The 15,385-nt window shown below is 38.6% G+C and overlaps 1 protein-coding gene across 1 annotated transcript in view; it reads right to left on the bottom strand.

Moving 5' to 3' along the window:
* Positions 1-14,015, bottom strand: part of kcnk3a (potassium channel, subfamily K, member 3a) — a 47,966-nt gene extending 33,951 nt beyond the window's left edge. The window contains exon 1 of the mRNA XM_005921538.2: positions 13,621-14,015. Within this exon, the coding sequence (XP_005921600.1) occupies positions 13,621-13,903 (283 nt within the window). The 5' untranslated portion in view covers positions 13,904-14,015. The remainder of the gene's footprint in view (positions 1-13,620) is intronic.
* Between the last annotated feature and the right edge of the window lie 1,370 nt (positions 14,016-15,385).

Raw genomic sequence — 15,385 nt, 5'->3', positions numbered from 1 at the left:
GTGCCGAGCGCTCACTAAAAGCTCTGGGTTGTGAAACAGGCTCATAATTCAATATTGCAGGATATGAGATTATAGGCATTCTTACATTTAGAGAAAAAACACAGGAAACAGTTCATATTTCTGATCAAATAAACCATAACACAGCCAGTTTGCCCCAATATAGAAAAGATTTCATGCTGTATCCTGTATATTTATACTCTGGAACAGAATCAGTGGGAGATCTCACTACTGTGTACTATTTTATTTGGTTAAACTCCAGCCAGCTCCTGCTGGGATATAAAGTCTAAAAAATACAATGTCATGTTTTGTTTAGAGAGTCAGGCAAGTACTCAACTTTCCATAGAGGCAGCGGAGCATAAAGCAGACGCACAATAGGTAAACATTGGCTGGTCATGTGAACGAAGCAGCAGCAGCAGCAATGAGAGTGACTTCTATCAACTTTCTCAGACCTAACTCCTTCAGATCCAAACCAGCAACAACCTGCCTCAGCCAGTAACAGCTGTGCATCTTTCAGTATTTATGCACCTAGTTTGTGCATGTGGTTGAGTGTAAAGGTTTGCATCTTCATTACTAATGCAAAGAACATACAGTGCTGTATTTTTAATTTGAAACATTGAAATTTAGATGCAAAATGTCTTGTAAAAGTTCGTTTATGTGGCGTGCTGCCATCATAATTAAAAAGCTGGTTACTTGCTTAACCCAATTCATAACAGAGAAAGTTTGGCCAACTTTCAAACACTTTGACTAAAATTTCTGAAGATTTCGTATTTAATTTAAAGTTACATCAGCCAATAATATCGCGAAGGCAGAAAAGAGATCTTTGACTGACAACTGATTGTTGGTCTACCTTTAATAGTAAAGAAGTCAGCTAACAGTCAAACAGACCTACAGTCATATGAAACAGAAGAGAGTATATAGAGCCGAGTGAAAACTTACTGTGACCACAGGAATTAAGTGGGCAAGTAGCAGACAGGTGCTGCGAATCAGATGCAGTTAATAACCTTTATAAAGGCAGAAGTTTTGCGGACTTTGCTGGTATCAGCAGTCCACTCTTCCCAGGAGTGGACTGCTGTAAATTCACCCCAAGGTCTTACTTTACAAAGCTCAGAGACTCTTCAACAACTCTACAAGCTACATCTCAGACTCCACGGGCAGTTAGCATTTTAAATGTTTAAGTTCATAACAGCACAATTAGAAAAAGACTGAACAAGTACGGCTTGTTTGGAAGGATTGCCTCTCTGAAAAGAACATGGCAACACATCTTAAGTTTCCAAAGTCTCATCTAAACAAATCACAGTACTTCTGGAAAAAGGTCCTTTAGACAGACCAAGCCAAAGTGGAGATAGTTGGCCATAATGCACAGCATCACATGTTGGGAAAACCAAGCATAGCATAGCAGCCACAGGACCAGGGCACCTTGCAGTCATTGAAGGAACCACAAACTCCTCTGTATACCAAAGTATTCAAGAGTCAAAGAGGCCATCTTTCGCGCAGCCAAAACTTAGCCAGTAGTGAGTCATGGAAAATCAGAATGATCCCGAACACAACAGCAAATGTACAAGAGAATGGCTAAAAACAGAAAAGAAGCAATAGATTTTGCAATATCATTAGCCCAAATCAAAGAATTCGACCTGACTGAAATTCTGTAGTGTGACCTTAAGAGCACTGTGCATAAAAAACTAGCCACAAACCTCAATGAGCTGAAGCAGTCTTGTGAAGAAGAGTGGGTCAAAACACATATGTGCAAGAAGCCCCTGTGAGCCAAAGGGCTCAGGCTTCAGGCTCCTCTAAAACGCATATATTATATTATATATAATATATATGTATGTATTCCTATTATGGATTTCAGGCACATGGCTGAGGAACACAGTCCTTTCTGTAAGCACAGAAGCCCCACCCACATCCTGCTTAAATGTTTTGTTTGAAAGGGTGACAAATCAGAAGAAGGTTGGCTTAAAAGGAGAACAGGTTAAACAGTTTGTTACAAACAGATGCTGAACAGCGCTTGACTGTACTCCAGTAGAGTCCACAAATAAAAAACATGGAACTGAAAATGAGTAGAAAGTGTGTACTTTAATCTGCAGAATGTTAGGACAGATTTGCTTTAAACATGGATGAAAAATACACTATCATAAATTACAGGGCGAATTTTGGGGAAAAGTCACATGGCAACGCAAAGAACAACATGAAATCATTGAAACGGAATTATAAATACCAGCCCGCCACTCTGGCTTCTAAAAGCTTTCCATCCAAACAATGGATGGCATCAGATGTAAACCAAAAGAACACCAACTCTGTGGGAGTTCAGACAATTCATCACTTCCACCAGCACATGACAAAAGGGAAAACATTACATTCATCTCTATTTAGAAAACCTGTTTGGGAAGCTACCCCTTTACTTATAACCGTGTAATTGCAGATAATTAGCAGCGACCACAAAGTGAAGTCAAGCTTTATGTTATTATAGCTCACAATTGTTTGCGGCTTCCTGAGGAAAAACATCGATCATTACCATAAGTCCATTATAGATCAATACAACAATATTTAGCATCACCACAAGGAGACGAGGGGATTTAAAAGGAGCTATCTCTCTTTCAGTGGGATTTTTATGTGCATTGCAGTATGTCACATGAGCTCGGCATTAGTGAGCCACATCCGCTCAATGAGATACTACAGTTTCTAATCATATGTTCATACTAAGACTACTGGAAGTATGAGTCTGGGAGTATATTACATAACTCTGCTTGACTGGAAGTGAGAGTAAAATGTATTTTTCAGCTAAACTCACTGTTCACAGTCATTGGGACTTTACGGAGGCATCAGAACATGGCCAATTAAGATAATAGAGATTATTTAACTGATTTTGCTTGAAACAAACTGGAAAACAAAGACGCATCAGGTGGGAGGACTCAAAAGTTGACATTATATCAATTTGAAAACCTACACAGAGGCTTCTATGTAATATTTCTCCTTTTTTGATGATGTCTCCCTCAGTGACCCCATCATCTGCATTAACCAGTGTGCCTTATTCAGCTGCACACTTATGACTGTCTTCCTTTCCAGATTTGTGATCTGCTTGTAACCTCAGTGACACAGAGCTGGACGAATAAAACAAAGAAAGCTTAGTCATCCGTTCAACTCTTCAGGCTTTCAAAGACGACCCTGTGAACACACTGTCTGACTGACTCTCAGTCTAATCATTTGTTTTATTACTAACATGCATATACACACTTTTTGCTGTGATCTTTATGGCTTGGAACTTGTATGTGCTATGGAAACACACTGGTATTATGTCACTCCTGTAAAAATGAGAAGTGGAAAGGGTTGGTTTTTTTTCAAGGTGTATGTCACATTACATCCAAGTGTGTCTGCATGATAGGTTTGGAGGGCAGAGCCCAACATTCAGAGTGCAACACTGGGTTATGTAAGGTAATTTGTTCTGTTTGGGGGACCTTCTGTAGAAGCACAGAAGAGTTAAAGTTACCTTATCCCCGAAATCTCCGAAAAGATAGCAGCTGTTCCCCAGCAGCATCGGGATCAGTTCACCGCTAATTCAATTAAACTGTAAACTAAAACCACTCTGGTTGATTATAACTATTCTTTCTTTATTTGCTGTAAATGAGTTTTATAATATTTGACTATTTTTCATTTGAAAACTGTGTTTCGGGAGTTCTCATTATAAGAGCAACGCTGATATTTTGAAATAATAAAAAAAACAAGGATTCATTAAAAATCATTTATGTATCAACAGCATTAAAAATAATTCAAGTGTTAATATGGAATACAGCTGTCATCTTACGTGTCTTCTTCCCCTTAATTTAGAGAAAACACATGATCTTGATTAGTTATTAATAAAGTGCAAAGCGACCTGAAGGATGAAAAAGGCTGCAAACCAAAATAAAGCTTGTTCCCTTTTTAATGTGATTAAAAAATGATTTCTTGAATCTGATTAGACACGTGACTTGTCACAGAAGACTGTGTGCTCTACATGTTTATTGTGTTTCTGTCAAGCATTCAGTTTGTGCATATAAATCCATATGAAAATGAATTTTGCATAAATTTTGACACTTAAAATAAATTCTTTATTTTGTCATTGAGTTATTTTGTTAGTTTGTCATGGGCATCTGGTAAATTGGTAAATCATACATTCTTATATAGTTCTATACTGTGTATTGTGTATTTTGTTGTACAGTTATTTTATTTTCAACTTATATATTTTATCTTATTCTTTCCCAGTTAAATTTACCCTTCATTCTAATTTGTGTTGTACAGTTATTTCATTTTTAACCTTAATTTTTTATATTTTATTCCTTCCTAGTTAAATTTACCCTTTTTAATTTTTCATATTTATTTCCTATCTTATTCATAACCTTTTCCTTTTTTTTTCGTTAGGTCACGAGCAGTTGTCTAAGCATTTCACTGCATATCGTACTGTGTATGACTGTGTACGTGACAAATAAAATTTGAATTTGAATTTGAATTGGTGCGACATGCACATGTGCTAGAAAAGCATTGCGGATACTCATCTTGTGCATATTTGTCATTAAGTTATTACTCATAATTCATCCTATTTTTAATTGCACAAACCATTTTCTATGGTTGCCATCTACAGCAGCTGCTTGGCCCATGCCATGAAGCTCCTGATGCACAGTTTTTGTGCTGATGTTAATGCCAAAGGAGGTCAGAAACTCATGTCTGATATGGAAGAAATTTCACAAACTGACTTGTTGCACTGGTGGCATCCTATTACAGTACTACACTGGAAGTTAGTTGTTGTTTAGAATGAGCGTTTCTTTCACAAATGTTCGTAAAGAAAGCCTGCATGGTGTTGGATGTTATACTGTACATCTGCTGCAGCAGGACTGCCTGAATTTTGTCTATGTCTAAATCTGCAGGTATGTGCAGATGCAGGCCAGGAATTTCTATGACTTGGTTTAGTTGACATGGGTAAAAATTGTGGCCAGTGAAAACACCAGAAGGGTGTAATGTGGCAACTACCGTATAGCCTCCCTCACACTCATACAGTATGCATCTTTACTCTTCTTTTTCTCCCCCCATAAACGTTGTTTCTTTCATGATATCATTAGCTCACATACTAACTTCATTAAGTACGTGAGGTAGATGAAGTCATTAATGACTATAGAATAAAGTATGAATGAAATGTATGACTAAATGTGGCCTGTATTCTAAAGCACTTTTAGTGGGCAGTAAGACTACAAAAGCACTATATAAATGCAAGTGCGTCATAACGTAAAGCCAGCAGAGGAAGCAGAAAGCCACACTCAGGGCCACTGAGGGAAAACACTAATGCATATGTGCAGTTTGCTGCACAAGCAAACCTCAAAGCTGGAAACTTTTTGGGCTCCAGGCGAACAATTTTCATTCAAGCAAGCAGACACCATTTTTAGTATCCAGTTCTCCTTAATTCATCCATGAGTGGCACCCACAGAGAGTTTGGACCTTAAGGAGCTTGCATAACACTAGTGGACGGAGATATGCATCCAGTTTTCTTTTCTCATATTGATGTTTTAGGAATTCAGTTAAAACTTTCACTACAAAATGAGTGGGAACTGCACATGTCAAACACTAAGATGGGATCACATCGGCCATAACACCAATGACTTTTTGAGTCATTAGCCTTGCAGATGGTACAATCGTTTTTTTTAAGTTGTAGGTATTTGTGCGCCTCATGTAGGCAGGCTCCAGCCACTGTCACTGAATAAGAAAACCGGAAGAAAACAGGTGGAAAATGATTTCTTGGTAACACCTCTGGACTGAAACGTGGAGTAAAATTCAAAATTAACAAAAAAATTTGTTTTAAAGTTCACTATTTGTCAAACAAAAATAAATAAATTAATACATAAATAATTGTTTTTATCTTTGCTGATGTCTTTTCACTTGTCTCTTCACCTTCTTTTATCTTCCCAGAGCCGACACTTTCTCCGCTCTCCTCTGAGAAGAGCTGAAGTATTCGTCTCGGTGCGCCCACGAGGAACATCCACTGAGAGTTACGTTCTTTGTGCACTCAACCACTTACTGCACTAACCTCTTAAGCTGACTGAATAATAATGGTGATTCTAATGTAAGTAATTAATTGCATTAATAATTCAACACGTGCCCTCGTGCGTAATTATGCAACAGCTAAAAGACGGGTTCATGCCTGCTGCCAAATCAAACTGCTGCCAGCAATGGAGATAAAGAAATGATCAGATATTTTATTCAGTTCCAGCCCACATATAGAAACATTAGAGTCATTGACCCAGAGAGGATTTGCTGAGCACGCCTGCTCATTTTAAGCAGCAGCATACGTCACATGCATACACTAATGTGCTTACGCACTTGGTAACTGCCCAGCACATCAAGAACTGATGTACTGCTGGTGACAGAGTAACTAAACCAGCGCTGGAAGGGCTTTCAGCACTGTGATCCAAGCCACTTTTAATGTGATGGCAGAGTATGTCCTGCAAACAAACTAGGGGATTCTCCTTAACACTCCAAGGCTTTATCTTGGGATTATAATGACTAGTAGAGACAGCATGTCCCGCACACATTTGGATTCAGTTTCTTTCTCCTCAGAAGATTAAAGATTTAAAGAATACAGATGATGATGTGTCTCTATTGAGACAATGAGCTCACGTCTACTGAATCAACAATAGGCAAACAGCCAAATGATCTTTGTACAAGAACTATTTAACAAGAGGTGATTCACTGTCATAAAAGTCCAAGCAAAACATGCTCTTTTTTTTTGAAGTAATGGTTTTCTAACTATAAACATGTGGGTTTAGATCCTATTCAAAAGAAAAATGTTTTTATGAGCCCAAAGCGAAGGTTAATGACATCAGGGATTAGATATTAGATGATCCTGAGGAAAAGAGATGCTTATTTTTTTATTAGTTTTTTTCCTCTTTTGAAATATTGAATTTTCTGCTGAAAATGCAAAATAAAAACTAACTTTTTGCATCATTCACCTAAATAATACAGTTGCAGAAAATAGTTTGCAGACCGAAGTGGACATAGCCCAATGAAAGACATGAAAAGAAAATACAGATGTTGATTTTTGGGGGTCTTTTTAACTATTTTTGGGATAGGACAGTGGAGATTCAAACCCAGCCTTACGGTGTATGGGTCGCCTGCTTGACCAAGTGAGTCATAGCAGTACAACCAAGGTTTTGGTTTTTTATTTTATTTTATTTTTTTGAGGTACATGATATGATATTACACATGTGGGAGGAAAAAAACTTCAATCAACAAGAATTTGAAGTTGAAATGGTTTTTATTTATTCATTTTCAATTAGCTCGTTCATGCATTTTTCTTCTGTCCTGCATATTTTTTTCTTCTCTTTCCAGTTATGTTTTCCTCATTCTAGTGAGTGATCTACTGAAGAGTGTGCTTTTAATGAGAGTATTCCATCTGTAAGAACCAGCTCCATAACTCACAGTGAGGTCTGCGGTTTATTCAGAGTTACTGGGACATGTTCCTGTTGAATTTTCCGTCTTTTATGAGACTTTTTGCATGATTATATCACCTCAGAAAATTGTAGTTATTTATATGATGGTGTTGGAGAGAGGAAGCAGCAACTGCAAAGAAAGATTTCTTCCACTGATTGCTGATTAAATTCAGGCTTATGAGAAGGCTTGAGCTTGTCCAAGCTGTCATTGGGTCAGAGAAGGCACACCATTATAGGACATGTTTTAGAAAAGGCTTCTTTCTTTTTCTTTTAGGTGGTCCAAGTGTTTAAGACGGCTAATCTAAATATATTGTAATAATTATTTTATGAACATATAAAACAACATTTTTCTTTTCAGTATGTAGTTAAAGAGTGGTTAGAGAAAAGTTATTGTTATTGGTGAATTAACAATACCGTTAATCTCTATAAAGTCATGCACGTGAATATGTAGGTAGGAGACAAGATTTTAAAGGACAGGAAGTAGAGGTAAAAGAAGCCTTGCAGTTTGCCTGTAGCTCCACTTCCACTGACCAGTCACTTTTATGCAGGCTTTAGGTGGATGTAACTGAACAAGAAGGTGAAAAAATGCAGTTTTGTAATACATCTTGGATGTAATCTAATTACAATTTAGCCTTGTATTATCCATTCATTCTCTTCCACTTATCCTTATCAGGGTCTATCCCAGCTGTCATGGGGCAAACTCCACACAGAAAGGCCCCAGTTAAACCCAGTCCACGCCACTATGCTATCCAGCTTTGCGTTAGCTTTTGTGAAGGTGTCTGGATTTATAAACACTGACTGGTGCACAGAGCAGCATGACTACTTCCTGCAATGAAAGCCCTTAAAGCTGGGCCTGATGCGTTTCCAGGCTGTGATGTCACCAAGGTGTTGCTAGTGTTAGGGTTGTTAAAACAAAGAAAAAAAAAGTCTCATTTCAATTGTAGGTTTGTCTTGACACTCAGAACTGCATTAAATTAAAATGCACCAGCTTGTTTTATAATGTTAAAAAGGAATTGTGGTAAATAATGTTGATCAGTTGGTTAATATTTAGTTTGCATGAAAATATTAGATCTTTGTAAAGCTACAAATTTACAAAAACAAAATCTTCTAAAACTTAAAAAAATTGCAGCTTAATGGTATTTTGTGCACCTATAAACATTATTTGGGAAATTATTATAAAGTTTATTACGGTGTTTCAAAGACCATATAAGTAGGGGTGAGGTGCCAGTGATGTCACAAAATCTGATCCTAGTGATTGGTCAGATGCGTCCTGTTTTACTCACAGCTCTGTCTGCTCAGCTGTGTGGTCAGTTGATTTTTTGTTTACTTTTGCAGTCTCTTTTACCATGACCAGTCACAGCAAAGTACCTACCTGGACCTGGTTTTGCTGGAGATTTCTTTCTGTTAAAAGGTATTTTTTCATTCCCACTGTCGCCTGGTGTTTGCTCAAAGTGGGTTGTCTGATTGTTGGGTTTTCTCTCTATTATTGTAGGAGAACTATCTTACAGAATGAAGTGCCTTGATGCGACTGCTGTTGTGGTTTGGTGCCAGATGATTTCATTTCTGTTCCATTTAGACACTACAACATCCTGATTAGGCTGATTAAAAGATTGTAGTTTGCAGAAATTGGTCTCTGTCTGTTGCTGTGCATCACAGGACCAGTGTTGAAGAACATCTTGTGCATCTGCGATGTGAGCAGCTTTCACTGTATATGTGACACCAAATGTGATTTCTATCAAACATCCAAAAACATCAATGTTGAGAAAAGTAACTTGAAATTTCGATTCAGCGCTGCCAATCAGTAATCTACGTGAATGATGTCATTTCCTTGGTACCTGGAAGCTGAAGCCCTCATCTACAAATGCTACAGCTAAGCTACCAGTATTATAGCCAGTCATGAATGCACAAGTTGCTGAGTATTTTCAGCGGGGCTTCACAAATAATGAAATCCTTGTGTTATTAGCTGAATCACATGGTGTTACTATCAGCAAATGTACTCTTGAAAGGGCCAACTTGTTGCGATCTGGTTTTGAGTGTGCATTCCTCTGCACCATACCCTGCCGGGTTACAGGAAAATGACGTCATTCACGTAGATTACTGATTGGCAGAGCTAACTCGAAATTTCTAGTTACTTTTCTCAAAATTTTTAATTAGTAAATCAAAATTTCGAGTTATGGATACTTTTTTTTTGTGGCGGAAATGGCCTTCCATACAACACTAATAGAAAAATTCTTAGGTTTTTATTTTTGCTTTTTAAATGTGTTTTTCAAACTTGTGAGAACAATAAATATCATTTGTTTTCTTTCTGCAGAATTCTGTCTGAATTCAGTGAAAGTCAATTCAGTGAATGTGTGAGCGTAATTCCGGGGAACCAACCGTTTAATTTGGCTTGTGTAATCATACAGTGATATCATATTGCTTGTTACACAAAGACTTCTATAGTGTAAGTCAACATATTATATGATGGCCATCTGCCCACGACTGCTTCTCATGACCTCCAATTGTATGCCCCTGTCCTTCTTTCTGTTATGTAACAGTCCTCTGCCTGGTAGAGTTCAAGGTTTGCCCTGTGGTGTGGCAGTGATAAGAAGTTCACCCCTGGGGTGAGGATACAGGGAAGATGACTCTGTTTCAGATCCCCGCGAACCCCCACATTTTATAATACTCAGTTCGAAATCGTGCAGAGGCGCTCCCCAGGTGGCATTTAGAGAGCATTTTCTTGCCCAAAGCTCATTTATTTTTTTCCTTAGAGGTGTATCCCACATTGATTCCATATTACTCCCACAGTTGGGTTAGTAAATATGCACCCCAACCTCTTCCTTCCCTTTTCTCTTTTAGAAAACGATGTGTGCTTACTGGCTGTAGCTTCTCCTGCCTTTGTCAGTTACATGGATCGGCCAAAACATTAAAACCACCTGTCTAATACTGTGCAATTCCCCCTTGTGATGCTAAATCATGGCTTGGATGTAGGACCTTGAAGAGTGTTCTGACTGTAGGGCCTTTTGTTCCTGAAGGTCAGGGTGGGAACTTAATGTACTGGGCTTTTAAAGGTGTATCTCACAGACGAGTCAATTACTCAAAGTCTTTGAAATGTTTTTAAGTCATTTGGGGTATTTAGCACAAAATTACATTGTATCAAGATGATCCCTGTTATTACCTTCTCCTTTCAGTGATTTTAATATTGTGGCTCATTGATTTATCTTAAATTATCATTATGGCTTGCAGGGACTGATTCTGTCATGTGCTAGCTGGCAGTTGACATGGAAAATTCCCCATTTTATTCTTGATACTGAGCTGTTTGCACATCATACTGAGCTCTCTGGTCCTTGGGGGTGTCCTGCGTTGGAGCGGAAAGTCCTGAGGCCTCATTCTGAAAATGACTTTAATTATAGATTCAAAGAATAAGCGAGGAATTAAGAGGTTCTTGTCTATTTTTACGCTTCAGCTTAACAAATTAGGCGTTCCACTCTCATATCCTGAAGCAATATTTGGACTTTGCTATAAGCCACAGCTGCGTGATATTATGTGTACAGTACAGTGTCCGTACTGTTGATTTCATGTGCCAGGAGTCCAGTGGAACAGCGAGGCTCTGGTGTTGTCATTAATACTTAATGGCAGACTGAAACGCCAATCACTGTATTTGTAGCAGCCTCGAGGCTCGCAATTACAGAATGCAGTTACAGCCACCCGGGGGCTGGGGTAGTGTGCAATTAGTTGCCTGCATCTGATAGGGTTACAAGTCACAGATCAATAGTCATTGCTGCCCCGGCCACTAAATACAGGAGGAAGACTCAGATAGGAGATGAAGATAAGAACAGCTTCTGACAGATAAGGACAATGTGATGTAGGGAGACAGTGAAGCCTTTTTAAAAAATGTATAGAAATAAATGAGGTGGTGTAATCTATAAAAATATGACTTTATAAGCAAACAATCTGAATTTGCCACTTTGGCTGTCTAGTAACAGAGGTAGCTTATCTGTTTAAGAACTATGGTTTATGACTTATATTGGATATGGTTTTTGAATTATTAGTATCTAATGAAACATTTTATTGGTATATATTCACATGCAAACCATTTTTTTACTATGGTAGTACAATTATTTTTCTTAATTGCAAAATGTGCAGTTTTAAAACAGCCTTTAAGTGCACGCATGGTTCACACAGAAGCTAATCAATTGCTCCATTACTTCTGCTATTTCAGTATGTCAGGGAAAAGCATTAAGTCTGTGAACAGTGGACTGTTTAAAGACTCTTTGAAGATTCACGCAAGATCAAAAAAGATCAGCAATTTGTTGCACAGTGCTTTAACTTTTCTAAATATTTAACTTATTTAACATTCGCTGCTTTTTATTGTTGTTTTATGTCTCTACCAAATCACTGGGGAAGTATGTGGCTCATCAGCTGCTAAATGACCTACCATAGTCACCCACAAGTTACTAACTGTGTGTTTTATGGTGTGAATTATGTGGGGAAACCAGCATTTTCTCACTTTCCCCCTTGTACAGAGGATATTTTGTCTGAACTGACAACCTGGAAATCCAGACTTTGTAGAGTGATTGTGATTGTATGCAACTTCCACCTCGACTTTTCTCTCCTGTAAAAGATGTCATTGTGATCTCAATGGGAATTCAATCATTCTCAATGGGTATAATTGCATTTTAAAGAACCTACACTGAGTAGAGCTACCTGTTGCAGCCGTAATCTACTGTATAGACAGATTTACAGGAAGGATGTGCTAAAGCTGCAGGGAGCTGCAAATTTGGTGATAATTCTCTGTATTTGCATCAATACCACCCCTCCTTTCACTCTGATGCACTTTCTCATGGCTATTTTGAGCATAATGATAAAACAAATGGTTATAACTCTTTTAAAAGCAAAATGAGCTGATGTAAACCTGGCCTCAGATCACAAGACAATTTGATACATTACAGTAATTAAAGTTTTTTTTTTTTAGTTCCATTTATCTGATATGATGTCAGACTGAGTAAAGCACGGAGAGTCTATGGAGGAAAATGAGTAAAGCTGACCTCCAGTGAAACCACTAAAGCAAACAGGCTAATTTTCAAGCCTGATAAAAATTGAGTAAAGAGCTGCCAGGCTTGTGGTGTTGTCCTTGGACCCTTCGGAACAGGAGAAATGCATTTGAGCACAAATGAAGAGGCAAATGAAGGTCCCAATAATGCAGAGCTTTTCAGTATTCATCACAAATTCACTGGCTGAAGTTTTAAATCCTTCATATTGTGTCTCAACATGTACAGAGAGATTTTCAGATTTTTGAAGCTCATGTCTAATGACAAAGTTGTGAGCAAAAGAATTCTTTGGAGAGAAGTTTGCACTTAACGTTTACACACTCATTGGCTTCAAATCTGACTTTTAAATGATCCTCTATAATGCTGGAACTCAAAATAAATGTGGCCACTTCCAGCTGATGTAACATTCAAAGCTTGCTTTCCCAGTGAGCTCTAACCTGACTTTTTGGTTACTTTTTTGTTTTTGTTTTTTTGATTCAGGCACAGCACTCCTACGTTACCTTTGGTATTTCCTGACAGCAGAAGTTTTCCAAATGTTCTCCCACCTTCCTCACACACGTATTCATAAGGACTGGTGATATTGAGGCACAACTCTCGGATGAGCCTGCCCCTCAGTAGTCTTACAGAAATGTAGCAATCACATTAAGTATATTTCCCTAACTATGAATAAAACAAATATAAATTATTTAAACCCTTATGGTTAAAGACACCCCCCCCACACACACACACACACACACACACACACATGCTACCTTCATATACTCTTAAAATACTCGGTTTTCATGTCTCCTGGCAGATTTGGCTGTATCTATTTTATTATAAACCTGTTGCATTGATATGTTTTTAAATAACATGATATTTTATGCTCTGTTTCTTTCATCTGTGCTATCACTGATTAGACCAGGACATTGTGCAGTGATCATATTTTAATGTGATCAGCAGTGTTGGACAAAAATTACTTAAATCGGGGTACCTCCTCCCTCATATTCAATCGCGTTTTGTCTTTATACTCCCAATAATCTAAAACTGTGCTCCACAGGTTTATTTGATAGTCGAGACGAATTTTCTTCGTTTTGTGCAATAACCGAGAGTCAAACTAAAGTCCGAGTTTCCGCAGAGGATCTAAGAAGTTGCTCTCTTACCTATTGTCGTGATCACAGTGATGGCGAAGTAAAAGGAGCCGGCGAATTTCCACTGCATGCCGGCTTTGTGCGGCTTCAGCTGCAGCACCACTTTTTCCAGCTCGTCAAAGTCCTCCGAGGACAAGTTGAATGTCTGGAGCAGCTCCCCTTTCTTCAGGTGCAGCTCCATCCTCTGGGTCGTCTCCTCCTGAGATTCCAGGGCGTCGAAGATCGCGGCTCCCACGAGCAGGTAGGTGAAGGTGCAGATGATGAGGGCGAGGGTCCTCACGTTTTGCCTCTTCATGGTGGTGTGGTGTGTGTTAGGGGGACAGGCGGAGTGTCAGAGCGGGTCTTGAGGACGGGGAACTCGGCTGGCTCATGGCTGTGCTGCTCTGACGGAGCAGAGGAGCTCTCTGATTACTTTATGAGCCGAGGAGCTGTTCATTCAGCACCACGCCTCCCTCACCCACCAACCCACCCCCCTCCACGCATCCATCCCACCTCTCTCTCACACACACTCTCTCTCCGACTGCATGAATCCCATTTTAATTCTCCTTATGAAATACTGTGGACTCACTGAGAAACTGAGAACACTGTGCCCCAATGCTACAAAAAAAAAACGTCAGCCTTTAATGAAGCACAGCGAAAAAATGTATGCCCACATTAGGGAAAAAGAAATGGAGGATAAATAATCTCACTTTTTAAAAAAAACCTTTCAGGTATTTAAGTTACAAGAAAAAAAACGTTACATGCGAACCAAGAAAAAAGGGAAAACGAAAAAAAACTTGATTTTGACTATTTAATTTTTCCTTTTACTTTGTTTATCATAAAAAAATATAAATAACAAGACATCCACATGCAAAATGTTTTTACAGGATTTACAGGCACTAGTAGAGAGGTGAAGAGTTTACTTCTCAGTAAAGAAAAACCTCTTATAGAAAATAATTTTTAATGAGATACAAATGAAATGTAAAAAAAAAAATGCTACTTAACAATCAATAACAGTTTGGAAATATTTACAGAATTATCTGTTTGCCTTGTGGAGCCAGAGGAGACGAGTGTTAAGGGGGGATCTGTGACAGAAGGACAGCAGCAAGAGTGAAAGGAAAGGTTTACAAGATGGACGTGAGACCTGCTATGATGTGTAGTTTGGAAGTAGTGGCACCGACACAAAGACAGGAGGCAGCGCTGAAGATACTAAGATTTTAGGTGGGAGTGACTAGGAATGACAAGATTAGAAATGAACATACCAGGGGGACAGCTCAGGTCAAACGGATTAGAGACGAAGTTAGAGAGGCAGGCCTAAGGTGGCTTGGTCATGCACAGTTGAGGGATGATGGAAATATTGGACAAAGGGTGTTTTTAAGATGAAGCTGCAAAAAAAGGAGGAAAAGAGGAAAACCACAGAGAAGGTTCATGGATGTAGTAAAGGAGGACATGCAGAGCATTGGCTGGACAGAGGATGTTTGGGATAGGGTGAATGAATAACTCAGGCAACTTCTAAAGAGAGCAGCTAAAAGAAGAAATGTATAGTATGATCTATTACGTGATTTACTATAAATCTGAAAATCTCTCTGTTCATGCTGAACTCTAACCACAAAAGCATATATGAAGGATTTAAAACGTCAGCCAGTGAATTTGTGATGAATACTGAAAAGCTCTGCATTGGCTTGAGATGAGTTTGTTTATTTGCACTTTCACCTTAAATGTGACAGAGAGGAATACGCAAACACAGCCTCAGGAGCCACAAGCTAGTGTACTCCTTGTGCCAGTTCCAAGTCCTGAT

The sequence above is a fragment of the Haplochromis burtoni genome, unplaced genomic scaffold, assembly GCF_018398535.1.
Source record: "Haplochromis burtoni strain Fernald_Lab_line unplaced genomic scaffold, NCSU_Asbu1 Contig_47, whole genome shotgun sequence".
NCBI classification, from domain to species: Eukaryota; Metazoa; Chordata; class Actinopteri; order Cichliformes; family Cichlidae; genus Haplochromis; species Haplochromis burtoni.
This window is presented reverse-complemented; position numbering and strand designations above follow the sequence as displayed.